This window comes from Onychomys torridus, chromosome 4 (genome assembly GCF_903995425.1).
Source record: "Onychomys torridus chromosome 4, mOncTor1.1, whole genome shotgun sequence".
Classification (NCBI taxonomy): domain Eukaryota; kingdom Metazoa; phylum Chordata; class Mammalia; order Rodentia; family Cricetidae; genus Onychomys; species Onychomys torridus.
Genome location: NC_050446.1, coordinates 7,472,758 through 7,500,623, shown reverse-complemented (window position 1 = coordinate 7,500,623; position 27,866 = coordinate 7,472,758). Strand labels below are relative to the sequence as shown.

The window sequence follows — 27,866 nt, the reverse complement described above, 5'->3', positions numbered from 1 at the left end:
TCCTGAGTTTTCGAGGGGCTTTTGGGTCAAGTGGGGTGGACCTGGCCACAGACAAAGCCTCTAAGGTGTGTGCATCCTATGCTTGTTAAGAACAGCCAGAAGGCCTGTACTTCAGAAGACAGAAAAAACTGAAGAAGGTAAGGGAGACCAAGGATCCCATGGCGTGACTCTCCTCTGACCTGCTGAGTGAGGCTGAGCCAACATTGGGAAATATAGCTAGAATCTCATAAAAAGTAACAATAGGGCCAGGCAGTGGTGGCACACGCCTTTAATCCCAGCACTCAGGAGGCAGAGGATCTCTGTGAGTTCGAGGCCTGTCTGAGCTAGAGTGAGTTCCAGGAAAGGCGCAAAGCCCCTTCTCTCTGGCTAAAGGAAAGGCCAGTGGAGCTGGTGAGAGGATTCAAGGGATAAAGATGAGCTTACCGCCAAGATTGACAACCTCAATTTAATCCCTGGGACCCCTGGGGAAGAAAACCACCCCTGGAAGTTGCCCTCTTACCTCACACACACACACAACACACACAACATATGCACCATTGCCACTACCACAGCACAACATACAAAAAAATACATTTAAAAATTTTAACTTGTGTGTGTGTGTGTGTGTGTGTGTGTGTGTGTGTGTGTGTGTTCACATGAGAACAGGGGCCCACAGAGGCCAGAGTTACAGGCAGTTATGAGTCACCTGACATGGATTCTGGGAACCAAATTCAGTCCTCTGCAAGAACAGTATGCTGTCTTGACCACTGGGCCATCTCTCCAGCCCCTCAACTAGAAGAAGAAGCAAACGACGAGGCAGAAAAATACGTTGCTAAGGTAGATGGTCACCTTGCTCCAGTTACCATGGGCATCACTCTGCACACCCTGAGCCATGCATAGACAGAGGGCAGCCCACACTTCCCCCGCACCCTGAATAGGGACTACCATCACCCCCCATGTCCGGCCTAATGAGGGGACAGAACTGCCCCGTTTCTCTCCTGAGGGAGCCTTCTCCCCACACGGTTCGCCTTGTTGGGAATCAGGAAGCCTCAGGCTCCTGACAGTGCTGAGCTCTCTCTGTGTTCTAGGGTGTCAGCAGAGGCCAGCCACGGCAGGGCAGGGCTGACAGTGATCCTGTGTCTTCCTCCTGTGTGGAGGAGGGAGGTTGGCGAGATACGCCATCCTTTATCGCAGTGCTTACAACATTTGCTTCTAGCAGCGATGGAAACTCCTAGGCTCAGTCAGGAACCAGGAACTGCTCAGCCTGAAGGAGTAAGGACAGCCAGCCACACAGGGAAGGCACCCGTGAGTGACTCACCTGCCAAAGAGCTGAAAGTGGCCGTCATAAAACTGCTCCAGCCAGAGGCTGTGATAATGGATTTCCTCTGCCTGCACCTTTCACCCCCACCAGGGATGGGGGAAGTGGTCAGCCCAGGCCTCTTCACACCTTCCTTCTCTTGTTAAAGTTTTGCCGGGTTCGTCTCCTCAGCTAGGCTGCTGGGGTGCCTGTTGTCTCCTCCAGTTTTCCCTACGCACTTCAGCCTCTGGGTATGTTTCCCCTCCACTGAAAATGCAGCCAGGCCTCCGTGGCAGAAGGCTACTGGTTTTCACTGGTAGCCAGTGGGGATGCCATGTGGAGTGGGGTGGGCGGGGTCCTCCACAAAAGGACCTACCAGTTCTCAGCCAGAGTTCTAGAAGCTTTTTGAGTATTGTGGGTCTTTGACTGGTTTCTTAGGCCCTGAAACCATTTCGTCAATTTTGTACTTTTTTTGAGGCGGGGAAGGTGACCGCTTTACTTAGCCATGGCTGCAGGGCACTTCCTCTTCCTGTTTTGTTTTCATTTTTTAAGGCTTAAAATTTTTATTTTATTTTATTCGTTTGAACCATCTCCCCAGCCCTTGATATTCATTTAAATAGAATCCTGGTGCTGGGGCAGACTTGGTTGCAGAGCACTTGTCTAGTGTGTATGTGGCCCAGGGTTCCACCTCCAGATCCACCAAAACCAGAAAGAAGCTCTAAATGGGATCTTGTCACAGGTCTAACCTCCTCCACACAGCACTGTGACACCATCCTTTGTAAGCACCCATGCTTAGTTACCAGCGAAGGTCACCTGGTAAGGCCACAGTTGGAGGAGCCACAGCACAATTGAGGCTGTGACAGCTTTATTGAGAGCACTCAGACTTTTTATACCTTTATAGAAACAGAATATAATGGCAATTGTCAGGATCAATGGAGTTATGGTTGCCAGGACACAGTGAAGTTTGCAAGTCATACAGGGCACACAAGATGAATGTCTAAGACCAAGTGTCCTGTCAAGCTTCCCTGTTCCCTTGACTGCTAAGGAGCATACAGAGAAACACAAAGCGGCCTGAACACTTCACTGCCTGGGGAGTGCATCGGTCTCTCAGGAACTGGAAAGAGCGTTGTGCCCCAGGAGCCACAGACTCTAGCCTGAAAAACCTCTGATGGATAGCTCTCAAGGCAGCTAGGCCAAGCCAGCTCCCTGCTTCCCTACTGTCTATACTGTTGGAATCTCTCCCTTCCTTTTTGTGGCCATACGGTTTTCCACTATATGGCCACCATTGTTCCTGGTCCCCCAGAGGAGCTTTCCAGTTTGGGGTATTTTGAGCAACTTGGTAAGGAGATTCCCATTCGGGTCATCGGGGAGCACCCCTGCATTTCTGTTGGGATAACCCAGAGCTGAGTCATGAGGTCACACAGCACACACATGTTCGGCTTTTGTAGAACTGGCTGTAGTGATCTGAGATGTGGCTCCTCAAGACAGATCTACCTGCGGCAAGTGCAGTGTGATCAGGCTAAAAAGGAGCTTTAGAAGCCATCTTAGACTATCTTAGCAGGCCCCAGAGGAGTCAAGGGTTCTTATTAAAGAGAGGCATCGTAGGGAGTAGATAACTGCAGAGGCATGGTCAAGGCTAGCCAAGGCACAGGCGGGCATGGCACAGCCACCAACCAGGATAGCCGCAATCACCAGAGGCTGGATGGGGCAGAGGCAAGTCTCCTGAGCCTCTAGAAATAAGGTTACTTGTTGGCTTCAATCTTGTGAGACTGATTTTGGGATTCTGGCCTCTATAGCAGTGAGAAAAGAGACCCCCACTATGTTGGTCCACCAGCTTGGTGCCAATTTGTCCAGGCCCGAAGCTCACAGCAGCAACAGAGGCATCTCTGCACTTTGACCCACAGTATTAGAGTACCAGTTGTCTCCATCCTCATCAGAGCCAGGTACCTCCCTCCTACTCTGCCTCAGTCAGCTTGATGGGGTATATGAGTAGAGAGGAGCCATCAGCCCATGTTACAGAGGGGAAACAGTGTCAGGTCTACCCATTCAGGGGCCATCAAGGCCAGATGGCTCTGGGAAGAGGTTTGTAATCATTGGAAGTGACCTAAAGATCCTGCCATTGGGGCTCCATGTAGGAAAATCACCATGGAAACAAACAGTGTGTAAAGGTAGCTATGGTCTAACTGGAGTGAAGAAAGCGAGCACATAGAATATGGCCATATGGTCATCATGGGAACGTCACAGATTAATGCCTACACATGCTGAGACTGCTGTATCATCACTCTGATATGTAATCTGTGTGCACCAGGCGATGGTGGCCCACGCCTTTAATCCCAGTACTTGGGAGGCATAAGCAGACAGATATCTGAGTTCAAGGCCAGCCTGGTCTACAGAGTGAGTGCAGCACAGCCAGAGCTACACAGAGAAACCTCACCTTGAAAGACTGAAAACAAACAAGTAAATAAACAATATATAATAACATGTAATATATAATATATTCTAAATAATATACATACATTATTTTATTTATTTATGTGTATGTTTGTGTGTGACTATGTGTGTGCAAGTGCACGTGCCTGTGGATTTGTGTGCAGAGTTCAGAAGAGGAAGTCTGGAGTCTTGTTCTTTTTTTTTTTTTTTTTCAGGGCTGAGGACCAAACCCAGGGCCTTGCGCTTGCTAGGCAAGCTCTCTACCCCTGAGCTAAATCCCCAACCCCGAGTCTTGTTCTTTATTCGCTTGAGACAGGGTCTGTCACTGAAACTGGAACTACAATGATGACCAGCAAGTCCCAGTAATCCTCCTGTCTCTGCCCCCCACAGCACTGGGGGTGCAAGCATGCACAACCATAATCGGAATTTTTTAGATATAGCACTTTTATTTGATGCAATGTGTTTTTATTGTATCCACCCACTCCTCTTGCTAACTCCTCCAAGATCTCCTCCTCACTCACTCCCAACTTTACATTTTTTTCTTTTTAATAAGCCACTGAGTCCAATTTATACCATACAAATACTCCTGGGTTGGGGGTGGAGCCATCTGATGGAGCGAGGTCGACCTCCTGGGGCCACATCCTTAAAGAAAACTTACTCTCCATAAGCACCACCTGTAGTTAGAGTTTTCCTACCTGGCCCACAGTCAGGAAAAATCTCTCTCACCCGCCAGGCCCATAGACATTCAGAACCAACCAAGTAAACACACAGAAAGTTACATTGTTTACAAACTGTAGGGCTGTAGCAGGCTTCTTGTTATCTACTTCTTCCATCTTAAATTAACCCATTTCTGTTAATCTATACTTTGCTACATGGCTAGTGGCTTACCAGTACCTTATACCTTGTTATGGCAGCGGCTGACCATATCTCTCTCCCTTCACCTTCCACTTCCCAGAATTCTCCTCTCTCCTTGTCCCGCCTATACTTCCTGCCTGGCTACTGGCCAATCAGCATTTTATTTATACAGATCAATATGCACAGCACTTCCCCTTTTCTTTTTTTTTTTTAAAGGAAGGTTTTAACTTTTACATAGTAAAATTACATATAACAAAACAATTATTAAGCAAGAATTACAGTTATAATATTAAAGAAGATATCTATCTTATATTTGTGAGTCTAAGGTTTTATATCTAACTTATCTTTTATCATAACTGAGGAAATTATAACTATCTAGTCTTTAACCATATCAAAGACCTCAGAAGGATATAATATTACCTGAGAACCGGGAGAAGGATGCAAGCAACTTTCAGGAGTCTTGCAGGGTAGACAGAGACAGCTGGCAGCCTGGACAGTCACCTAATGTTCCTTTGTAAAGTTGGGGCATTTGTCTTCAGCCCACAGGGCTAGAGTCTCTTGGTCACTTCTCTCAGTGTCCTGTAGAATGTCTGGCAGTTTCCTCTGCAAAGCAGGTACCTGAAGGACCATTTTGTAAAGCAAAGTTCAGTGGTCACCTTTCTATGGGTCCTGCATGTCCAGTTGATCAAGCAGTCCAGGCAAGAACAGCTTCTTGCCCAAATGGCTATTTTTGCCAAGGTGAAGATAAACTCCATATGAAGTGTCTTCAATGCCCATCTTCCTCTCTGAAGTAAATCAGTGCTGCCAGGAGCAGATATGTCTCACTGTCCAGAAAGTCTAAATTTTAAAAATATTTTAAATGCCATATTCTGTAGACCTTTGAAGTGTTTGAAGATTACCTGTCTATCTGAAATATATCTATGTATACCTAGAAAACTTAACTAACATGCTACATACAAGTTTGACTATCATAGATGACTAATTATTAATCTATTTTTAATTATCCATTACAATTTTAAATGAAGCCAGGCAGTGGTGGTGCACGCCTTTAGTCCCAGCACTTGGGAGGCAGAGGCAGGTGGATCTTTGTGAGTTCGAGGCCAGCCTAGGCTACCAAGTGAGTTCCAGGAAAGGCACAAAGCTACACAGAGAAACCCTGTCTCAGAAAAAAAAAAAAATTAAATGAGCTGTACAAACATAATACCTTAAACAAGAGTAGAAATATACACACAGTATAACAAAATTAACTTTAAGTTTGTATCGATAGACTAAAATCTATACCAATGTAAAACATTTTAAACAAGTTGTTGCTCTTTAGAAGTAAGTTCCTTAATCTACCCTTTCATCCTATTATATCTGTATCATATCCCCTTTTCTTCTTTAGAAAGAGATCGCATTTATAATCAACCTGCTTTAAAGAAAAATATTGGTTTTTCTCTGTCCCACACCAGAGGGCTCTTCTGATTTGGGACACAAGAATCTCTTAACCTTTTCTTTTAGCAATATGTGTGGGTTTAGAGAAGGAGTGAGCCAATTCCATCTCCAAAGCCAGCTTGATAATTTTGGGAATGTGGGCGTAGTTTCTCTTACTACTTCCTGCTGGAGGGGGGGCGCTGTATCTTATGGGGACACAAAGAAAATTTTAGGATTATGGAGTAGTCCGTGAGGGTAAACCTCTGAGCCAGTTGCCTTGAAACCATTCTGGATGTTGGATCATCTGGGCCATGGTGTCATCGGAGACCTTTCAGGTAGTCTTGGCTGATCAAACCTGATATATCTTAATCTGGAACAAATCCACAGCCTCTGGCTTTCTGTGGAAACAAAAGCAGAGACTCTTTTCCAAAGCAACATATCCTTATATCCAAATTTTGAAGTCAAGGTACCTTTAAAATTTACATATTTGTTTAACTCAACAGCTTTTACGATCAAATCTTTTTCTGAAGTTAAAAATCTCAAAGACAATATAAACCAGCTTCTCTGTGTAATATCCATCTTTGTAAGATTGAAACACCGCTGTGGCTGCTGGCTCCACCCACCTCAGCTTCCCAACATGGCGGTGGTACAGTTTACTGACAGCTCTGGGTCTGGAGCCATGTGTACCATCAACTATCAGAAGCAGTTCTATCAAAGCAGCGCATAGCCCAGAAACGCTTTTTTTTTTTTTTTTTTTTAAACTAGCAAAGACTAAATCACCATGCAGCAGAGTAAAGTGCCACTTATAGACTCCTCATTCCCGCCACACTGCAGGTCAGATGCACACGCCAGGAATCCTCCATAGTAGCTCAAACCGGCAGGCTGCCGCTAACTTGAGAGAGACAACTAGGAAGCTGTTTTCAGCTCCGTTTTAGAATCTTTTTTCTTAGGTTTTAGGTGGAAACTCTTGCCAACACATTGGGTGCCATTTGTAGATGTAACTGTCTTGTTAAATAAGAAACACAGAGCCAAATACGGAGTTAATAGTGAAGAGGTCAGAGCAATAGCTGAGAGCTGAAAACCTTACCCTTCACTGCTGTTGCTGTCTTTCCTCTCCGCAGGAGGACTGAGCTAGCCGGGCTTTATAATCAACCTGTTTTAAATTAAAAAAATGATTTTTGTCTGTCCCACACCAACCAGCTGTCAACAGCTCCTCAGTGGTGGACCTCATGAGCCCATGGGGTCTATGTTAGGTCCTGTGCAAGCAACCACAGCTGTGGAGAGCCCATGGCCTCAGCAGTCCTGGAATAGCCAGAACAAAACGTTTGCTCTGGTCCTCCCTGACCTCTGGCTCTTACAGACTCTCTGCCTATCTTCTGAGCCTTGGGGTTGGGGGGGGGGGAACGACAAGATAGATGTGTCATTTGTGACTGAGCATCGCGCTGATCCGAGCGTGGAGAATAAGTCCCAATGGAGTGCACACTGGCTTTTTTGCGGGGGCGGGTTTCGAGACAGGGTTTCTCTGTGTAGCTTTGGAGCCTTTCCTGGAGCTCGCTCTGTAGACCAGGCTGGCCTCGAACTCACAGAGATACGCCTGCCTCTGCCTCCTAAGTGCTGGGATTAAAGGCATGCACCAGCACCGCGAGGCTCACACTTGGCTTTTTAAACATGGGTGCTGAGGATTTGAACTCGGGTCCTCATGCTTGCACAGTGAGTGTTCTTACCCAAGCTCTTAGAGATATAATCCTGAGAAAGGGGCACCATCAAATGTGATGGCATCATGGAGCAAAAGCAGCAGTGTGCACACATGACTGTTTTCATAGGAAAGGGCATATGTAAGGCAGCACAGGGGGGGGGGGGCAGGAACGTGTATGACTCTCATATCCTCCCCACCTTCTGGTGTTTTCTATCTAAATGAGCATGGCTCACTGGAATATGAGAGACTGTTCCTAAAACCTGCTCTCCTCCTCCCACAGGTGCCCCGGTCTTCCTGGTGGAGCCTCAGGACTTGACAGTGAGGAATGGAGAGGATGCAGAGCTTCGGTGCCAGGCCACTGGAGAGCCTGTGCCAACAATTGAGTGGCTACGGGCAGGTCGGCCGCTGCAGGCTGGCCGGAGGCTCAGGACCCTGCGAGATGGGAGCCTGTGGCTGGGACATGTGGAAGCTGGTGACGCTGGAGCATATGAGTGCGTTGCACACAACCTTCTGGGCTCTGCCACAGCCCAGGCATTGCTGGCTGTGAGAGGTAAGGAGTGTCCCTGCCTAGGCCTTCAGACTGAGTCTGGTGGATGTGTCCTGCTTAGCAGAGCCCAACCCACTCCCCTGCTGCTTCCCAATTCTTCACTAAGTTAAACTTTAGGATGAACCAGCTGGGAAGCCTGCACAGACCATCTTGTCTGAGGAAACAGATATCAGAAGGGCTAAGCATTTACCACGCACCTTGGCCAGGGAATCTGGCTGTTCTGGGTCACCTGTCATTGTCCCATATTCTCCTTTGGATCCCCCAAGGCCTGAAGAGGGAAGAATCAAATAAGAGTACACAATCCAGGGCAGTGGTGGCGCACGCCTTTAATCCCAGCACTCGGGAAGCAGAGGCAGGCGGATCTCTGTGAGTTCAAGGACAGGCATCAAAACTATACAGAGAAACCCTGTCTCAAACAGAGAGAGAGAGAGAGAGAGAGAGAGAGAGAGAACCCATGATGCCCTCAGCGAGTTTTGCTGTGAACATCTATGAGTCAGTGCTCATCCTAGGCCTCACACATGACCATAGTAGGTCATCAAATGTATGTTACTGACCCCTGCCATCTAGAGATCCCTAATTCAGCCCTCTTCTCCTTAAGCTAAACTTTAATATTGAAAAGGAGTGGTTTGAGCAGTGGTAGTACATGCCTTTGATCCCAGCACTCAGGAGGCAGAGGCAGAGGCAGATGGATCTCTATGAGTTCAAGGCCAGACTTGTCTACAGAATGAGTTCCAGGACAGCCAGGCTACACAGAGAAACCCTGTCTCAAAAACGAAAAATTGGAAAGGGGTGTCCTGAGAAACCACAGTAAAACAATTCAGACCAACATAAAGAAAAGCCACAGAATACTGTTTTTGGATTGTCTGCCTCTGTACCAAATACCCCAGATATGTCTAGATGTGTGGGTTTGTATCTCCTCTTCTGTCAATGACAGACATCACCATCTACACACACGTCAGAATCTTTTTCTATGGGACTCTTCTCTAACCCTGTCCATGGCAGACATCACCAATCACCACATATAAAGCCAGAGTCTTCACCAACCTATCTTTATACAATGTCAAAATCTTTTTCTCCACAGAACCTTTCTCTAACCCTGCCCATAGAAGACATCACCAATCCATCTCCACCCAGTGTAACAATCTCTCTCCATAGATCCCTTGTCTAGCCAGGACCTCTTAAGAAATTGGAATTTGACATTTTTCAAGCAAATATAGGAACCTTTCTGGTCTCTAGTTTCCTCATCTGTAATTGGGGGAAAGATTCTAACAAATGTCTAACCCAGACATCTCAGTGATTCTTGGACACCTAGAGGAAGTTGCTGGTTCAAGGTGACTTCGGGTCTGAAGAACTTCCCTATATTTCAGAGCTGGTCCCAACTCTCTGTCTCCCAGTTCAAACCCCAAAGCCTTGTGTTGGTTTCTGGGGTGGACATAACCAAGTCCCACAGATTGGGTCTTAACTAGCTAACACCGCCTCACAGTTTCAGGGGTTGGTCGTTGAAGATTGAATCCTTAGAAGGGCTGCTTACTCTTGAACCTGAGCAGGAGAATCTGCTGCTAGCTTCTGGTGTCCTTGGCTGCCAGAATTGCCCAATTTCTGCCTTTATTGCCCTGTGTCAATCTCCCTGCATCTGTCTATGTGGTAGTTTAAATGAGAGTGGACCCCATGGACTCTTGTGTTTCAATGCTGCTTCCCCAGTTGATGAACTGTTTGGAAGATTAGGAGGTGATGCCTTGTTAGAGGAGGTGTGTCATTGGGCGGGCAGGCTTTGAGGTTTCAAAAGCCCACAACAGCCTTAGTGTCTCTCTCTGCCTGCTGCCTATGGATCAGGATATAAAGCTCTCAGCTACTGCTCCAGTGCCATGCCTGTCTGCTTCCCAGCATGATAATCATGAACTAAGCCTCTAAAATGTTAGCAACCCCAATTCAATGCTTTCTTCTGCTAGACTTGACTTGGTCCTGTGTTTCTTCACAACAATAGAACAGACCAACAGCCTCTAATTTCCTAGTTTTTGCAAAGACACCAGGCATACTGGACCAGGGCTCACCCTGATGATGTCCTGTGTGAAGACTCCATTTCTAAGTGAGGTAGGTCCCAGGGTTAGGTAATCAGGATATGAAAGAAGATCAGGGAGAGACTCGGCCATCGCAGCTCTTCCTGTGTGGAAATAACTGTTTTCCTTCACATGTGTTAATTACAGAAAGGCCAGATAATATAGAAGTCTGAAATCAGAAAAGTAGTTATTATCCATGATTCTTTTTAAATTTGTTACGTATTTGTGTGGGGACAGTTGGTGTGCATGTCAGAGCACATGGGTGGAATTGGCTCTTTCCTCCCATGCTTGGGTAACGCTTGGTGATTTCGTTTAGCTTAGTTTTGTGACAGTCTCACTCTGTAGGCCAGCCTAGCCCTAGAACCAACAGCAATCCTCCTGCCTCAGCCTCCCCCAGTGCTGGTATTACAGGCGCAAGCCACCATGTCTGGCTCCAGTTTTCTGCTGGTTTCTCTCCAATTGTAAATGGATGTGCTCTTGCTTCCTAAGATTTTGAGGCTAGCTTTCAAACTTGCCCTTTTTCCTGTCTGTCTTGGATGATATCCCAGGATAATCTGCTGGAGATACATCTTTATTGGCCTCATCTCATTGCACAGGTGTTTCCGTCTGCTCTTCTCTTGGCTATGAGAAACAAACAATAGCTTCCTGTTCCAGCCTCCCCTGCCCCGTGGCCACCTTCTCCATGTGGTGGACTTCAGGACTTGCCTGGTTTAAGTTCCTTCAAGGGGTTTTGTTGTGCAAAGGGAATTTGAAGTGTGTGTGTGTGTGTGTGTGTGTGTGTGTGTGTGTGCAGGTGAAGAAACAGAGGTTGATGCTGAATATCTTCTAATGCTCTCCAACCCTTTGAAAAGATTTTTTTACTTATGTATGTGAGTGTGTGTGTGTGTGTGTGCGCGTGTGCGTGTGCGTGTGCGTGTGCGTGTGTGTGTGTGTGTGTGTGTGTGTGTGTGTGCCTGTGTGAATCGACGTGCCCCATGTGTATGCAGGTGCCTGCAGAAGCCAGAAGAGGGTGTTGGATTCCTTGGAACTGGAGTTGCAGATGGTTGTGAGTTGCCTGGTGTGGATGCTGGGAACTGAACCTGGGTCCTCTGGAAGAGCAGTACATGCTCTTAACTACGTAGCCATCTCTCCAGCCTTCAACCTTATTTTTTGTTTGAGACAGGGTCTCTCACTGACCCAGTGTTCACCAGTTTCCCAGACTGGCCAGCAAGCTCCAGGGATCTGCCTTCCTTACCCTGCTTTGTCCCCAGGGCACTGGGTTACAGGCATGTGTCGCTATGCCCGGCCTTATGTGAGTGCCTCCTAGCTCAGGTCCTCATGCTGGCAACATCGGGTACTTTACCCACCAAGCCACCTCTCCAGCTCCTGTTTCGTGTGTTAATTGGTTTTAGTTTTGCAGTCCTGGGGGTGGAACCAGCTAGGCCAGCACTGAGTTCGCCTCGCCCCCAGCGGTAGTTCAAAGTTGTTGAGGCCCCCTAACTACAAACTGTCCCTCTTCCCTGATGCTTTTATTTTTTCTGCTCCATCAGGGTGGGTGCGTGTCCTGGGCCTGGCTGGAGGGGGCAGGCAATACCAAGACAAGAGACAGCTGAGACTCCTCAAGTCCAAAAAGTGGCCTACTGTTCCAGGGCTCCAAGCTTCTTGGCTTCCAGGGATCTGGGTCATGCTCCCATCTTCCTCCCAGCAGATGCCAGCTCCCTCCCTGTTCCGTTACAAAACAGATATTAATGAGAAGCATTCCAGATGGGCATCATCAGACCCCAGCTGAGGGCTGCACTGCCTAGAACCGGCATTAGCCCATCCTGATTGGCCAATTAAGAGCCTGGCCATGGAATGTTCTGTGTTATTTTTTGACAGCTCATCCGCAATTTGTTATTAATTTCCCCTGAGGGCTGGTGAGCAGAGAGCCAGGCTCCCTCTCTGTCTTGTGCCCCTTGGAAGGCCATCTGCCCAAAGGAGGCAGCTGGTTCATTAGACAGAGGAAGCAGGGGCCCCATGGGCCTGTGGCATCCATTGAATTTGTGCAAGAGAGTGTCTGCTAGGACTGCCTGGCAGCCTCTGGGCAGCTGGTCCACTCCAGCCGGAGCCAAGGCCACTGATGGAATGAGGACACTCTGGTGATGGCACTCAGTTCTTGGCAGGGTGCCCTGTCCCTACAGCATGCCAACCCTTGTCATCATAGCTCCTGGCAATTTTAAGACCAATGAGTCTTCTGTGTGCCTGTGGACCCACCTCCTCATTTTATAGACAAACCAATTTGATACAACCCAGGGACCTAACTTGCCTAGCTTTGTGTGCATGTGTGCAAGCAAGTATGCAGGTGCATGTGTGTGCAGGAACATGTGTACGTAGGCACATGTGTAGGCCAGATGACAGCTTATGTCACTCCAGGAGCTGTCCACCTAATTTTTGAGGTGGGATCTTTCACAGAACCCATTAGACCAGGCCAACCAGCCAGTGAGCCCCAGGGAACCACCTCTGCCATCTCTGCCTCCCCAGCACCAGGGTTACAAGTGTATACCACCACGGCTGGCATTTTCACGTGGGTTCTGGGGATCAAACTCAGGTCCTCATGCTTGTATGACAAGCACTTTACCAGCTGAGCCATCTCCCCAGACTCAGTCTCCTTTGTTCTAGAGCCAAGATCTTCTACACCTTGAGTCTGTCACCTATTAGCTGTGTGTCTTTGGACAAGTTACAATACCTTTAGGAACCTCAGTTTCCTCTTTGATGAAATGGGGATGATGACAATACCTTTGCATGGAGGACTCAGAATGGATAGCATGTGTCACTACTATTTGTCTCCTGTCTCACAGGGGAGCTCCGGGGCAGCCGGGGCAGCATGATCGGGGTCATCAATGGTCAGGAACTTGGTATGGCTACTCTCAACACCAGTGTGCAGCAGGAGGGCAGTTCTGGGGTCCCTTCCATCTGGAGCAGCATCAGCCATGTCCCAGCAAGTGTGGGTATGTGGGGCCCTGGGACACATGCTGGGCCCACAGGGCAGGAAGGGCTATTCCAAGGCCTGGTACCCAGAGATAGGCCTGCCTCTAAGGGCTGAGTCCCTCTCCTGCTCACAGGCTCCCACCCCTACCACTGTCGTGAGTCAAAGCCACTGCATTTGAAATGACACAGGGAGAGAATGATGGGAACAGAACACTGACTAGGGAGCTCCGAGGATGATGGTGATGCCACTTACACTTGGGAAGGATTTTGCCCCTCATGGAAGCTGGTAGCAAAGTGAAGAATCGCCAGACATGAGCTGGAGGGGACAGACAAAGGGAAGATGTAGAATTCCATCATCTAAAGAAGCAGGAGGCATGCACTTACTCACAGATTCAGGAAGCAAGGTGTCCTGAGCAGACAAAGTCCAGGAGGCTCTCATAGGGACCCAGAGCCCCTTCCAGGGACCCAGCGCAGGGGAAGGCTGAGCCAAGTTCTCATGGGAGCAGCTCTTCAGAAGCTGCCTGTGGCCTCAGTAGTTGGTTTTGTTTTGGGGGGTTTTCTCTTTCTTTTTTTTTTTAGAGTCATTTATTTTTATTTTATGTATATGAATTTTATGCCTGCATATATGTGTGTACAACCATGTGCATGCTCGTGGTGCCTGCAGAAGCCAGAAAAGGCCATCAGGTCTCCTGGAACTGGAGTTACAGGTGGTTGTGAGCCACCATGTGGATGCTGGGAGTTGAACCTAGATTCTCTGCAAGAGCAACAAATGCTCTCAACTGGAGACATCTCTCCAGCCGTTGGACTACTGGACTCTGAGCCACAGACAGCAGAAACAAATTAAGCAAGATGGCCGCCTAAGTGTGAGCACTGCAGACTCTAGGAGAGACGTCTCGGCCCGGTGCAGTGAGCTTGAGATTAGTGGTCCAAAGGCATTGAGTAGTTGGAAAGGTTCTGCCCACCCTCAAGGGACCTAGCTCCCTCCTGTCACCCCATCACCTGCTGCCACTGTCCCTGACTCTGAGTAGGCAGTGCTCCCCAGGCCCAGCCTGTGGCCTCTCCTAGTCCAAAGGGTCCTGAAGTTACATGAGGTTCTGAGAATCCACACTCAGGGCAGTCAGTAGCTGAGAACATGCCTCCTCTCCTGGGATCTTGCAGAAGTTGTCTGCAACACAGGAAACTTGGTTGATCATCTACTCATCCCAACTAGTGTGTGGTGACAGCCTGTAGCATCCCAGAAGCTATGGGAACCATCAATCTGCATTTATTGAATCTGGCTCAACATCCCATCCCATGCATTTCTTTATTATATTTGCTTTTGTGACTGCACCATAAAGTATATGTTTCATTTTGCTATCTCCCAGGGTCTGCTAAGTAACTGGCATGGGTGGTCACTAGACTGAGCATGAGCAGGGAGGGAGAGGCTACACCCTCTGGAGCAGAGGGGAGCCACAGAGGCTTGATCAGGAGAGTGACTCCTCTAAGGCTCCATTCCTAACATGGCCTCTGCATTCTGCTGTCTCCAGGGCCTCTAATGCGGGTGCTGGTGGTCACCATTGCCCCCATCTACTGGGCCCTGGCTAGAGAGAGCAGAGGGGCCTTAAATGGCTATTCCCTGACGGGTGGCAGCTTCCAGCAGGAGTCACACATGGAATTTTCTACAGGTGAGCGTGGTCTTCTTGGAGGTGGCTGGAGGCAGGGCCTGGGGGAACCTGGGCTGCCTGAGATGACTCCAGGCTGGGTGGGGATGGCTTGCAGGGGAGCTGCTCACAATGACCCAGGTGGCTCGGGGCCTGGACCCTGATGGATTCCTACTTCTGGACGTGATGATCAATGGCATGATCCCAGAGAGCCTGGCCAATGCGGAACTACACGTGCAGGTACAAGTTCTGGGCTGCTCCACCCTCCCACCCTGAGCAGGCAGGCCCAGTTTCCTTCCTCACACCCCAGAAGCAGGTCGTGACAGGTCTCAAATAGGAGCTTCCCTCAGAAGTGAGCATTCTTCCTACTCCATTAACAAGGACATCACAGGCATGGCACTGCCCCTGGCTGCCAGCTGCTTGGCGGAAGAGGCAAAAGAGGCTTGCCCAGTGCTCTCCATACAGCACCCTGGCTACCTCCTGGCTGCTCTAAGGTGGAACTCCCTCCCATCCCCCAGGACTTCCAGGAGCACTATGTGCAGACAGGGCCTGGCCAGCTGTTCGTGGGCTCTACACAGCGCTTCCTCCATGACAGCATCCCAGCCTCTCTGCGTTGCAATCATAGCATCCAGTATGATGAGGCCCGGGGCCCCCAGCCTCAGCTGGTGCAGCACCTTCGGGCCTCATCTATCAGCTCGGCCTTCGACCCTGAGGCAGAGGCCCTGCGCTTCCAGCTCACCACAGCCCTGCAAGCTGGTGAGGCCCCACTGTCCCACCTCCACTGTACCAGCTAAGACCTGCCAGGGCCCCAAATTCAAATGGCCATTTGCACTAAGCACAGGCTGGGCACAGGGGCATGCTTGAGGCAGCAGCTCAACTCCTCCTCTGCCCTTTCCAGCCCGGCCCCTCCCACTCTAGCAGGGACAATTCTGCTCCTCAGACCACTCCTACCAGACCTCTGAAGCCTTCCCCTAGACCCAAGATGCACTCCATACTCCAAGCCTAGACCATACCCCACTCCCTTCTCCCAAGGTGCCTGCACCATGGTTGCAACCTCTGGTGTCCTACCTGAGAATGCCATGTAGTCACCAAGGGATGCTTAAGGTCCTGAGGGGTTTACCACTGAACAAGGGATGCTGGGAAGAGCAGGGCTGTGAGGCCGGGCTCACTTTTTTTTTTTTTTTTTTAAGATTTATTTATTTATTATGTATACAGTGTTCTGCCTGCCAGAAGAGGGCGCCAGATCTCATTTTAGATGGTTTGTGAGCCACCATGTGGTTGCTGGGAATTGAACTCAGGACCTTTGGAAGAACAGCCAGTGCTCTTAACTGCTGAGCCATCTCCAGCCCCCAGGCTCACTCTTATTCGGATCCTATTGGCACTACTTTCCAGCTGTAGGCCTGAGGGGAATGCCCCAGTTCCCGGCTGCACTGTGAGCATGGAGCAGCTTGCTTACCAGGGTCTCTAGATCAGAAGTAAAGGCTCTGCCTCTAAAGCCCTAACTGGCCCCCAGTGGCCACCTTACTAAGGGTGACCATCCCTACAGCTGCCAAGGCAGCCCGTCTATCCCTTCACCTCTTGCGGGCTGTTAAAGGCTGTGGCGACCAGCTGCACATGGCTGCTGGGTTCTCCTGAACACAGTTTGCACATGTGACCTTGAACAGTCTACTTTTCTCCAATGGTTTCTCTTGAGTTTGCCTGGATCTCTGCCTAACCTCTCTTGAGAGCCCCCAAGGCACATCTACAAGACCAGGCATGTCCCGCAGCCACCGTTCCCACAAACCTGGGCCAGGAGCCAGCTTGCTGCCTGGTTGTCACATCTCTAGTTCAAGACTAGGGCAGAACTCCCAGCCAAGGGCCACTGCCTGTACCAGCCCAAGGAGCAAGCCCAAGGTGCCCCAGGAAACTGGCTCCCTCAGGGTCATCCCCTTTGCCTTACAGAAGAAAATGAGGTCGGCTGTCCCGAGGGATTTGAGCTAGACACCCAGGGAGCATTTTGTGTGGGTGAGTCCTTCCCAGCCCCTGGTATGAACACAGCTGACCTCTCCATCTGGGGTGCCCAGCCTACCCCAGCCAGCTGGCAGGGGAGCCTGTGAACACAGTCTCGTGTCTCCCAACCCAGACAAGAACGAGTGCTCAGAGGGCCCCAGCCCCTGTTCCCACACCTGCCACAATGCTCCCGGTCATTTCTCCTGCTCCTGCCCCACTGGCTTCACCCTGGCCTGGGACCACAGGAACTGTAGAGGTGAGCAGCCCCAGGGGCAGTGCTGGTCAATCCTGGCCCAGGTGTGCAGTAGGCTCCTCAGGGCCCGGACCCCGGAGGGAAATACATACCATGGAGGTGGCATTTTCCAGAAGATATTGAGGCTCAGGTGGTGGAGGATGAGGACACCCAGTGGTCCCTGTGTATTCGGGACACTCAAGCCTGGAAGGTCTCCCCACAGCAGCTTCAAGTCTTGGTAGCCCTGTTCTCCCAATTTTCTGAGTAGCAAGTAACTGAATGTCAGGTCATATCCTGATACTGACCTGTGTCTTCACCTGTCACTCCCCACAGTGGAGTGTGGCCCTACCAAGTCTCCCGAGCTGGGCTCCCAGGGGACAACCTTACATTGCAGCTGCAGGTTGGAGGTACCTCCATGCCAGGGACTTGCAGGCTGTGTGAACAGGCTGGACCAGGGTGTAAGGATGGCTTCAGGGAGGGCACAGGTTCACATGGCCCCCTGTGTGCTCTGCCCCCAGATGTGGATGAGTGTGTGAGAGATGCCCACCTCTGTCAGGAGGGGCAGCGCTGTGTGAACCTGCTCGGAACCTATACCTGCCTAACTGCCTGTAGACCTGGCTTCCGGGTAACTGCTGATGGAGACAGCTGTGAAGGTGACAGAGACACAGGGTGGAGGCTGATCATACTCCCAAGGACCCAGAGTGTCCCTGGGATTCTGGAACTCTCTTGGCAGAAGCCCGGAGCTGGAGTCCTGTCTTTTCTGCCCCCCCCCCCCAATAGTAGCTGGAGGGACAGCCATGGGTGATGGGAACCGAACTTTCACATTTTTGGTTGTGAGCCTAGCCTTTAGTGCCTGAGCCATCCCTCCAGTCCTGTCTTTTCCATTCTTGACCTCTACCACCTGTGCTTGATGAAGTGTGGGTGAGGGGGGATAAGCCAGAGATAGGAAATAGAACTTTTCTCTCCACCATACACTCACACTGTGGTCCAGACTAGACACAGCCTCTGAATCAGTTTCCAGGCAGCCACTATGCATCAGTAGCAACTGGCCCTTTCACTGACATCCAAGTGCTGACCCTGGATGGGGACCTGTGTGCATTCTATGGTTTCACGGCACCGGGTCCGTCTATGCCATGTGACGTTTCCCTGGGCAGACTTGAACAGGCATCTGTCCGTCCCAGATCTGACACCAGAGCCTGACAAAGGAACACTTCCTTCAGTCTAGCATAGTGAGCCAGTGAGTTTAGGAGCTTCTTACAAGAAAGGTGAGGGGCCGCTTGCAAGCACATGGCGATTCAGAGACAGCTGCAGCCGGGGGCCACCCCGGCCTGGTGACGCGGAGGCTCTCCTCCTCCTTGGCAGCCATTACTGTATTCAGCCCTGAGGGAGAGCTCCGTGAATTTTTAAGTTTCGGGAACTCTCTGGGTCTTAGGAGACTCCTTCGCCCCCCTCTTCTCTCTTCCCTCCCCCTTCCCTCCTGCCCCCTCTCTCCCTCCTTTCCTTCTTCCCTCCATCTCTTCCTATATATCAGGTTCCTAAATCTTCCACACATATGACTCCCTTGCCAGGACAGCACACAGAGGGCCCCTTTTTACCCCTCACACATGAGGAGCTTGAGACTCAGGAGTGCTGGAACCCACATTCTAAGGGCCTTCCTTTCTTTGGCGGCTGGGCCCTTTGCCTTCTAACCTGAGTCACAGGCAGAGTGTGAAGGGCCAGCGTGGCGCCTCGTGCAGTCACAATTAGAAAAAGGACATACAAGGCCTTGACGTGAAGCTGGAGGGTACATTCCTGGAGGAGGCCCCTGGGCCACTTCCGTGACCGTGCCTGTGACCACACCCCTGCCTCCCCAGATGTGGATGAATGTCTAGAGCAGCTGGATGAGTGTCACTACAATCAACTCTGTGAGAACACTCCAGGTGGCCACCACTGCAGCTGCCCCAGGGGGTACCGCCAACAAGGCCTTGGCCTTCCTTGCCTAGGTAAGGGTCAGCCAACCTGTTCCTGGGTCCTGTGTCTCACTCAGCCCCGGCTCAGGACAAGGAGTGTTTATGGTCTGGCAAGTCCGGGAATGACCGCAGCAGCTGAGACCAGATCCTGTGGATGCCAGATGGGGAGGGAGTTAGTAAAGACCAGGGCAAGGCTTCAGGCATAGGGGTAGAATGGATGACTGTCACCAAAGGCTGTGAGACTCTATAGCCTGGGGTGGTGCTCAGAGCTGGGAGGTGGCCTCCGACTGCAGCCCTAGGGTCAGAGGATACAGTGGTAGAGGGATCCTCAGGCCAGCTTGAAGGAAACTCCTGGGCAGTGTGTAAGGCATTGAATTCTGGGAAGATGGCAGGCAGAGGCAGCTGGAGCCAGGCATAGAGGCACATACCTCTCATTTCAATACTCAGGAGACAGAGGCAGGAAGATCATGGGTTCAGGAGCATTCTGAGCAAGACTCTGTCTCCAAAAACAAAATAGAGGGGCAGCTGAAGCAGAGGCAGGCCACGGAGCACTGTACCACCCTCACATCCCACCTGGCCTCCCTCCACAGACATCAACGAGTGCCTACAGATGCCCACACCCTGTGTCTACCAGTGTCACAACCTCCAGGGTGGTTACCGATGCCTGTGCCCACCAGGCCAGGCCCTCCTACAGGATGGCAGGACCTGTGCTCCCCTGAAACGAAACAATCAAAACGTTACGACCGTCAGCCTCCGGAACCCACTTGTGCCCTGGCTTCGGTCTCAGATACCCAGGCCCAGAGCCTCCTACCATGCCTGGGTCTCCCTCCGGCCTGGTTCTGGAGCCCTGAGTAGTCTGGGACGGGCCTGGTGCCCACCGGGCTTCGTAAGGGAGAACGGCATGTGTACAGGTGAGGTGGGCCTTGGGCACACACACTGTTGTCCTGGGCTCCTAGGCTGGGCATGGAGCTGGGCAAACTCAGAAACCCAGCAGTACTCATGGATAAAGTGGGATGGTGGGAGGGGAAATTCTGTAAGGGAGGGGCAGAGCTGTGGCTATACTGATGGACCAAAGGAATTCCAAGAGGGGTACTGGGGAGGTCGTTTGACTTTGGGGTGCTTTGTCCAGAGGTAGGCCCCTCCTAAAAAGATGCCTGGGAAAAATCCACTTTGAGAAACAGTCCTCTGGAGGGAGGGAGGTCCGGGGGAGTGAGTGTCCCAGTTAGATATGAAAATGTGAAGAAGGACTGTGGGAGCAGAGGGGCAGCCTGTAGTCCCTGGACGCCGTGCAAGGGGGCTGGCTGCACAGAGGGGCCATGTGCCTCTGACAGGCCTCTGTCAGTAGAGTGGCTCCTCTAAGTGCCCCAGTGATGGAGACAGAGTGAGGCTTCCACACTTCATCAGCCTCCTGCAGCAGGCCTGGGTGGGGCAGGCAGGGGAGGGGTTGCCTGGAGCAGGGGGCGTCCCTGCCTGGTCTCAGGGCTCGGGCAACCTGGCCATCAGACTCAGCATCTCTGCTCTCTGTCCCCACCTGGACCAGACCTTGATGAGTGCCGTGTGAGGAGCCTGTGCCAGCATGCCTGCCAAAACACAGAGGGCAGCTACTACTGCCTCTGCCCCTCTGGCTACCGCCTCCTCCCCAGTGGAAAGAACTGCCAGGGTGAGCCAGCCAGGGCCAGTCCACACCCCTCCCGGGATTAGGGGTGTGAGCAGGCCAGGGCCAGTCCACACCCCTCCCCGAATTAGGGGCACACAAGCTGTACGGTGTGTCCCTGGGCTATTCTCCTCAGGTCTCTGAACCTCACTTTTCTGACAGAAAGAGGGTGGTGCAGCAGCTGGTGGGTGTTACAATGGCCTCTAAAGTTAGCCCAAGTGGATGCACGGGGCCTGGGGCTGGTCCAGTGGTTTCTCAAACCTGTGGAAGGGGGTCCTTCCTGTTCACCCTTGCTCTGCCATGCAGAGAGTAGATGGATGAGACAGCCACTGGTAACAACACAGAGAGGCCAGGGCACACAGCTTCAGGCTCCAGGTTCTCCAGCAGGATAGGAGGAATCCTCCACAAGCCACGCCCTACAAAGCATGGCCCCTGGGGAGATGAGAGATGTGGGGAGGGTCTGTTCTCAGGGCTCCGCCCACAAAAGGCTGGTCTCTTTTGCTCTGTTGGCCTCCCTGCCTCTCTCTCTCTCCGGTTCTATCGACTTATCTCCCACCGCCTACTGCCCAGACATCAACGAGTGTGAGGAAGATGACATCGAGTGTGGGCCTGGCCAGATGTGCTTCAACACCCGAGGCAGCTACCAGTGTGTGGACACACCCTGTCCTGCCGCCTACCGGCAGGGCTCCAATCCTGGGTAAGAAAGGACCCAGCTGGCGGAGGTACAAGAGGCGGGGCTCATGATCACCAGGCTTCTTCTATAGCTTGCCTATGCCTGGACCCCCCACTTCCAGGAAGGCTTCCCCGAGGCCAGAGTTAGCTGCCCTGCCAGAAATCCTGGGCGGAGGTGGGGGAGGGGGTGGTGTAAGTGCTGGCACACCAGGCAAACCTGTGCCCAGGCAGAGACAAACTTGCCTCCATGTTGTGTTTCCCAAATGGTGATCCGGGCAGCCCTACAAGGTGTGCTCTCCAGGACAGAGAGTGCACCCCTCCCCTTGTACACACATAAACTTGGACAGAAACACCCCCAAACATAGAAATTAGAGAAATCTCACAAACTCCAGGACTCAGCTCTCTGTGTTGGTAAGAGACACCAAGACCTGAGAACCTCGGGTCAAGCAGCTTGTTTCCTTGGGAAGGTTTCTGGGGCTTGTTCTGGACCCTCCAAAGGAGAAATGAGGCGGGTAATGGAGGAGACTCCTACAAGGCTCACTGCCTGTCTTTGAGTCCCGGATACCCCTAGGAGTCCAGACACGTGACTCAGCCCCCAGGCTTCTCACCACTGGGCACCTCTGAGTGGACCTGAGTTTTACCATTGCTGTGTGCTCACTAAGCTGCTCTGGGCTTTGGGCCAGGAAGGAGAGAAGGGGGGACATGCTAGAGGGGAGAAGGCCCCTATCTGGCTTCTCTGGGCCTCAGTTTGCTCATCTCTGAAATAGGCTAACAGTGGCATCTGTAGGCGAGGTATTTGGGGCACATGTGAGGATGGGCTGAGGTGCACTGGATGGCAGCCCAATGAGCGTGTCTGTGCCACCCGCAGGACCTGCTTCCGCCGCTGCTCACAGGACTGCAGTGCCAGCGGCCCGTCCACACTGCAGTACCGTCTGCTGCCGCTGCCCCTTGGGGTGCGCGCCCACCACGACGTGGCGCGCTTAGCCGCCTTCTCTGAGGCTGGTGTTCCTGCCAACCGCACGGAGCTCACAGTGCTGGAGTCGGACCCGCGCAGCCCCTTTGCTCTGCGCCATCTGCGTGCTGGGCAAGGAGCGGTCTACACCCGCCGAGCGCTCACCCGCTCCGGGCTCTACCGCATGACGGTGCGCGCAGCGGCACCACGCCACCAGAGCGTCTATGTACTGCTCATCGCCGTGTCGCCCTACCCATACTGAGCGAGCAAGGCCAGAGTTGCAGTTCCATCGTGACCTCACAGGGAGGAACAGGGCGGCCCTTGCCCATGCATGACACCTGCAGTGACAAGAGGAACATCCTCTTCTCCCGCCCCGTGCGTCAGCGCGACCTTCAGTAAACACTGCTGTGCGCAGGACCTTGACCCCATGGCAGGGACAGCTGCCCTTGGCGGCAAAGCCATTTGGGCAGGCCTGAATCCTGGCCTGCCTCAAATCTCAGGGGGGAGCTGGGCAAGGTCTCAGGTGTCCAGGACCCCAAGGAAAACAGACCCAGTAGGGGTGCCAGCGGCTGTCACTGACCTGACCACGGAGAGTGTATATAATATAAAAACATTTTTTTTTACTGTCTTGATATTTTTGTCCAGTTATTTCACCTTGCTGAGGAAGGCCCTGGGAGAGAGGTGACCATCCCCTGCTGTGATCCCAGCTGCTGGGTTCAGCAGATCCGGGTCCTTAGGAATCAAAAGGCACCCATCACTAGCTAGTGTGTTTGGTCACTAGCTAACATGTTTGGTGTAAAATAGAGCAGTGCAGCAGGGCCTTCCTGCCCCCAAAGAGCTGTGGGGGAGTTAATGAGTCTTAAATGTTCTTCATAGACACCAATACATGGTAACAAAAACATCGTATATTAATTCTCAAGAATAATTTTAAATCTCCAGGGATGGCAGCACACACCCTGAATCCCAGTACTAGGGAGGCAGAGGTAGGAGGGTCGAGAGTTCAAGGCCATCCTCATGGCCTTGTGAGTGAACTCTGGATTAGCCTGGACTGCAAGAGCTATCCTGCCTCAAAACAGTGGCAGCAGGAAAACCTGCTCCCTAGCACCCACTGCCCTTTGACCTTTTCTCCCTAGTGCCCTTATCTAACTGGCAGGCACACACTTGACTCCATTCCTCTGTTGTTTGTGAATCTTGTCACTAGAACATGAGGCCTTGAGCACAGGGCTGATTTTACAATCACTTCTGACACAGTAGATGCCAGTGACTGAATGAATTGCTTACTTTTTAAAAAAAAATTTTTTAAAAACTGTACAAATGTTAAGTAATTAACAAGTCAGCTACAGAAGGAAAGGACTACATGATTTTGTGCAGATGAGGAGTGTTTGGGGAGAAACAGGCTGAGGAGAAGGCAACATGGGTAAAGTTACCTTGCAAGCAAACATTTGACTCCTAGGAGCCTTGTCCTGCCATGGCAGCCCATGCTTGTAATCCCAGTGCTGAGGAGACAGAGGCAGGTGGCTCCCTGCCAGCCAGGGGCTCTCAAAGCCAAGGAGAGGCTCTGTTTCTAAGACAGGGTGGATGACTGAGCAGGTGAAAGGGGGTGGTACATAAGCCTGACAACCTGAGTTTGGTCTCTAGACCCCACGGCAGAAGGAGAGAACCCACCCCAAGAGCCATCCCCTGGACTCTACACCTGGGCCGTGGCACCCAAACATCACACACACACAAATCACAAATTATTTTTAAAAGTGGCCAGTGTGCCTGGGGAACAACAGCCATGTTTGCACACATACAAACATGCACATACACATGCAAGGCAAATTCATGGAAATAGAGAAGGAAGACAGGAAATGGGGAGATGTAAAGGCTGTAGAGAAACATATAAATGTATGTGTGTCTGCAGATACATAAATAGAGATAGGTATAAATGCCTGCAGAGCTAGTGCAGTGTACCACAGGATTGGCTGAATAGATTCCAGATGCTCTTGCCCCCACCAACCCGCCCAGAGAGGGGGGTAGGAGAGAGAGATTTTATTATGTGTAAGCCAAGTCATCCTCCATATCTGACTGGCTGAGCTATAGCCCCAACCCTTTGGGGCAGCTCTTAATAGCCCGATGGGGTAGACCTCGCTGAATGGCTGACCTTTGAGGGAGAGAGCTGTGTGGGTGTGGGAAGCAGCAGGGGGTCCAGGGCCTGAAAGGTTTAGCAGTGGGGGTGGGGATTGCCAAGGAAAAATGGGGAAAGGGAACTGAGACCATCAGAAAATTGGGGGGCTCGGGAAGTGGGGTCTTTGGGCAAGTTCAGGAGTGCGGCTTTGTCCCCTGGAGGACTGAGGTGCTCCTGTGTGCTGGCCCAGGTGCTGCTCCACTACGGCCCCTACTCTTCTTTCTAGGTGGACAAGCCCCTGCTTCAGTGACCTACCTTTTTGCCAGCTGCCCCCAGACCCAGCTGTGGAAGGCTTGGCTCTTGTGCAGGAGGTTTTGGGGATAACTCATTTCTCGCTGCCTCCCTGGCCTACCTCAGCAGCCATCTCTTCCTGAATATTCTTTTTCCCATCTAGGACCCAGAGAAAGCAGTAAGACAGGGCCTTATTCTGTAGCTCAGGCTGGTCTTGAACTCACCACAACCCTCCCTCAGCCTCCCAAGTGGACTACAGAGGTGCCCCACCACTCCCAGATACCTAGGCTAGAAGGAGTTATAGGTAATTGTGAGCCACCATGTGGTTGCTGGGAATCCACTCAGGACCTCTGCAAGAGCAATCAGTGCTCCCAACCCTCAGCGGCTCTCCAGCCCCCAGACCGTAAGCTGCCATAACAGCCAACAGAATTCCTCCAGGGCATAGCCACTTTCTTTTTGGTTTTCGGTTTTTGTTTGTTTTGTTGGCTGTTTGTTGAAACAGAGTCTCATGTAGCTCAGGATGGCCCCAGATTCACTATGTAGCTGAAGATAACCTTGAGCATTGGGATTACAGGCACGTGCCTCCATGTCCTGTTAGCTGTCTACTAAACAGGATTATCTTTAGCCAGGGTTCTGTACACTTCTCTAAAGGATGAAAGAGTAAACATTTTGGGGCTTTTCAGGACATCCCACCTCTGTTGCAATTCAGTCTCTGTGTGTGCGGTGTGTCAAAGCGGCCAGAGACAACACAGGCAACTTCACTAGCAGGGCTCAGTTAGCTCAGTGTAGAACATGATCCTGGCAGGCCCAAGGCCCTGGGCTGGATCCCCAGCCCACTCCCTCAGGGCTGGGGAGGCACTTCCCATGTTTTAAGTTTGTTATTTTCACACCATGAACTGTTCTTCTTTCAGACATTTACAACATGGAAGTTGTAAAAAGCCTGACTCCTGCTTTAAGCCACTCTGACTGGAATTCCACCATGAGGAAGCGGTGTCCCAAGCCCACCACATTCCTTTCATCTTGGGCCCACCCATGAGACTCTCCTTGAGATGAACACTCCTCCCGCTGCTGCAAACAGGAGGGTCAGGAATCAGAGCCTGAGCTCTTTCTGCTGGGCTGTTAATTTTTTATGGACTTTGTAGCCCTAAGGAGGACAGGGCCTCACTCTGGGGCTTAGACCAGCAGGGGTCATTCTGACAAGCTGCCCTCTCCTGCTGCTCTCTTGCCTACCTTTCCCCAATCTCACCCAGACCCCATGGGCTGTAAAGCTACTGTCTGGTAAATCTCCAACTAGCCCTTCATGAACTTGAGTATGGTTACTTTCCCTGGGGTTCCCGAGGCAAGAAATAATCTCCCCATTTCACAGATGCAGGAATGGAGGCTCAGAGGAGAGCACTCTGTCTAAACCCACATGAACTTCTGACCCTTCCTACAAGGCTCTAAGCTGCTGTCTCTCCAAGTTACATGAATCAGCAGGGTGAGGAGATGAGAGAGGGCAGAGTTGGAGGAGAGGAAGGACTTGAGGAAGGCAGTGAGGCGTGTCCCTTCCCAGGAGCCCTCCCTGCTTGCCCTCTTGTCTGAGGCTGTGAAACAAGAGGGTGAGAAAAGTGAGTTTCCCAGCATCGTTCAGGCAGTTGGTGGGGACTAAGTTTGTCCCAGGGCACCCACAGGGGCTGTTGGCTCGTAAGGAAGCCTCCAGAGGTATCTCTGCTAGAGCTGTATCTGGACCCAGACCCCCAAGAGGTGTTTTCCACTTCCGCCCTGTCACTACCAGCTGCCATTGGTCACAGCTCCATCTAGCCACCCAGTCCCTGGGTCACCTGACCTCTGAGGCTCTTCCCACCATCCATGGTGGAAAACAGCTCCGCCTGGTAGGTCACTCATTAAACTTCCTGATGCAGCGTTTCCAAGAAGCCAGCAACTGGACGCTGTGTTCCTCTGGATGGGAGGGGCAAGCCGAGGTACAGCCTGAAGGTCATTCTCTGTTCTGGCCATTCTGACAAACCTGGGCATTGACATGGTGGCTTTTGGTGCCAATCGTAAGAAGCTGCAGAGCAAAGACCTTGAATACACTCTCAGGCTCCTCTGACACCAACAGCTACAGGGCCCTTAGTGGCAGAGAACAGAAGAGAAAAAGAGGCCTCTTTACAGCTATGTGCATAAGCTAAGTGTATGCAGGTTTGTAGGTTGCTGGGGGGTCTGTCAGGTCACATACATTGAGATTGTCCTTCAGTTCAAGTGGTCACAACAGTCTAAGCCTGCACCTCAAGAGACCAGCTGGCTGCAATACAGAGCATGCCTTTGAGGGCATGGTAAACACAGGTGGGAAGCCAGGGGTGAGGCAGAGGTGAAGAGGTTATGGTAATAGACGCTAAGACCACAGCAGAGGGACAAGGGAAAGGGATCAGAGCCTCACATTCTTCGAATCATGCTGCTGGACACATCAGGTCTCTGTCATGTGCTAACTTGACAGTATATGGTTAGAGAGGAAGAGGGATCAGAAAGCACCAAAGGACCTCTGTCCTGTGCAAAGAACACACTACAGAGAAGGGCCTCACACATGGAAACAAGCCCAGGGACATCCATACACAAGAGCATGGCAGATGATGGTCAAGAGGAGGATATAGACATCTCACTCGGATCCTAGGAGAGATGGTGGCCGTCAGTCTTTTAAGAAATTATTCTATCCATTCAGGAGGTGAAGAGATGGTTCTGAACCTGCTGCATTGCACAGTCATGAGGATCAGAGTTCGGATCCCAACACCCACATAACAAGCCAAGGGTCCCCTGATTGTAGCCCCAGCTCCAAGCAGGGGTAGAGAGTGATAGAGGTCACACAATGATAGGAGAGGACACCCAACATTTTCTTATGAACTTTGCACCAGCACCTACAAGTGTACATATACTCATAAAGTCACATAGTGTGTGTGTGTGTGTGTGTGTGTGTGTGTGTGTGTGTGTGCTATATCACCGAGGATGACCTTGAACTCTTGATCCTATTGCCTCCATCTCTCAAGAGCCAAGATTACAAGTGTGAGCCACCATGCTTGGCTTCTGTGGTGCTGGGGACTGAACCCAAGGCTCCATGCATGCTAGTCAAGCACTGTGCCTGAGCTACATCCTCAGGCCTGCAGTTGAAGGCATCTTATGGAAAGCCCAT

General features: G+C 51.3%; 1 protein-coding gene across 1 annotated transcript in view; it reads left to right on the top strand.

The window, feature by feature from the left end:
• Hmcn2 (hemicentin 2) overlaps positions 1–22,603 on the top strand; it is a 153,141-nt gene extending 130,538 nt beyond the window's left edge. The window contains exons 86-98 of the mRNA XM_036185910.1: positions 7,951–8,220; positions 13,091–13,240; positions 14,747–14,884; positions 14,979–15,100; positions 15,379–15,616; positions 16,802–16,864; positions 16,983–17,105; positions 17,600–17,734; positions 18,935–19,063; positions 19,621–19,941; positions 20,571–20,690; positions 21,255–21,381; positions 22,225–22,603. Of these exons, the coding sequence (XP_036041803.1) occupies positions 7,951–8,220; positions 13,091–13,240; positions 14,747–14,884; positions 14,979–15,100; positions 15,379–15,616; positions 16,802–16,864; positions 16,983–17,105; positions 17,600–17,734; positions 18,935–19,063; positions 19,621–19,941; positions 20,571–20,690; positions 21,255–21,381; positions 22,225–22,570 (2,282 nt within the window). The 3' untranslated portion in view covers positions 22,571–22,603. The remainder of the gene's footprint in view (positions 1–7,950; positions 8,221–13,090; positions 13,241–14,746; positions 14,885–14,978; positions 15,101–15,378; positions 15,617–16,801; positions 16,865–16,982; positions 17,106–17,599; positions 17,735–18,934; positions 19,064–19,620; positions 19,942–20,570; positions 20,691–21,254; positions 21,382–22,224) is intronic.
• Positions 22,604–27,866: the final 5,263 nt, after the last annotated feature.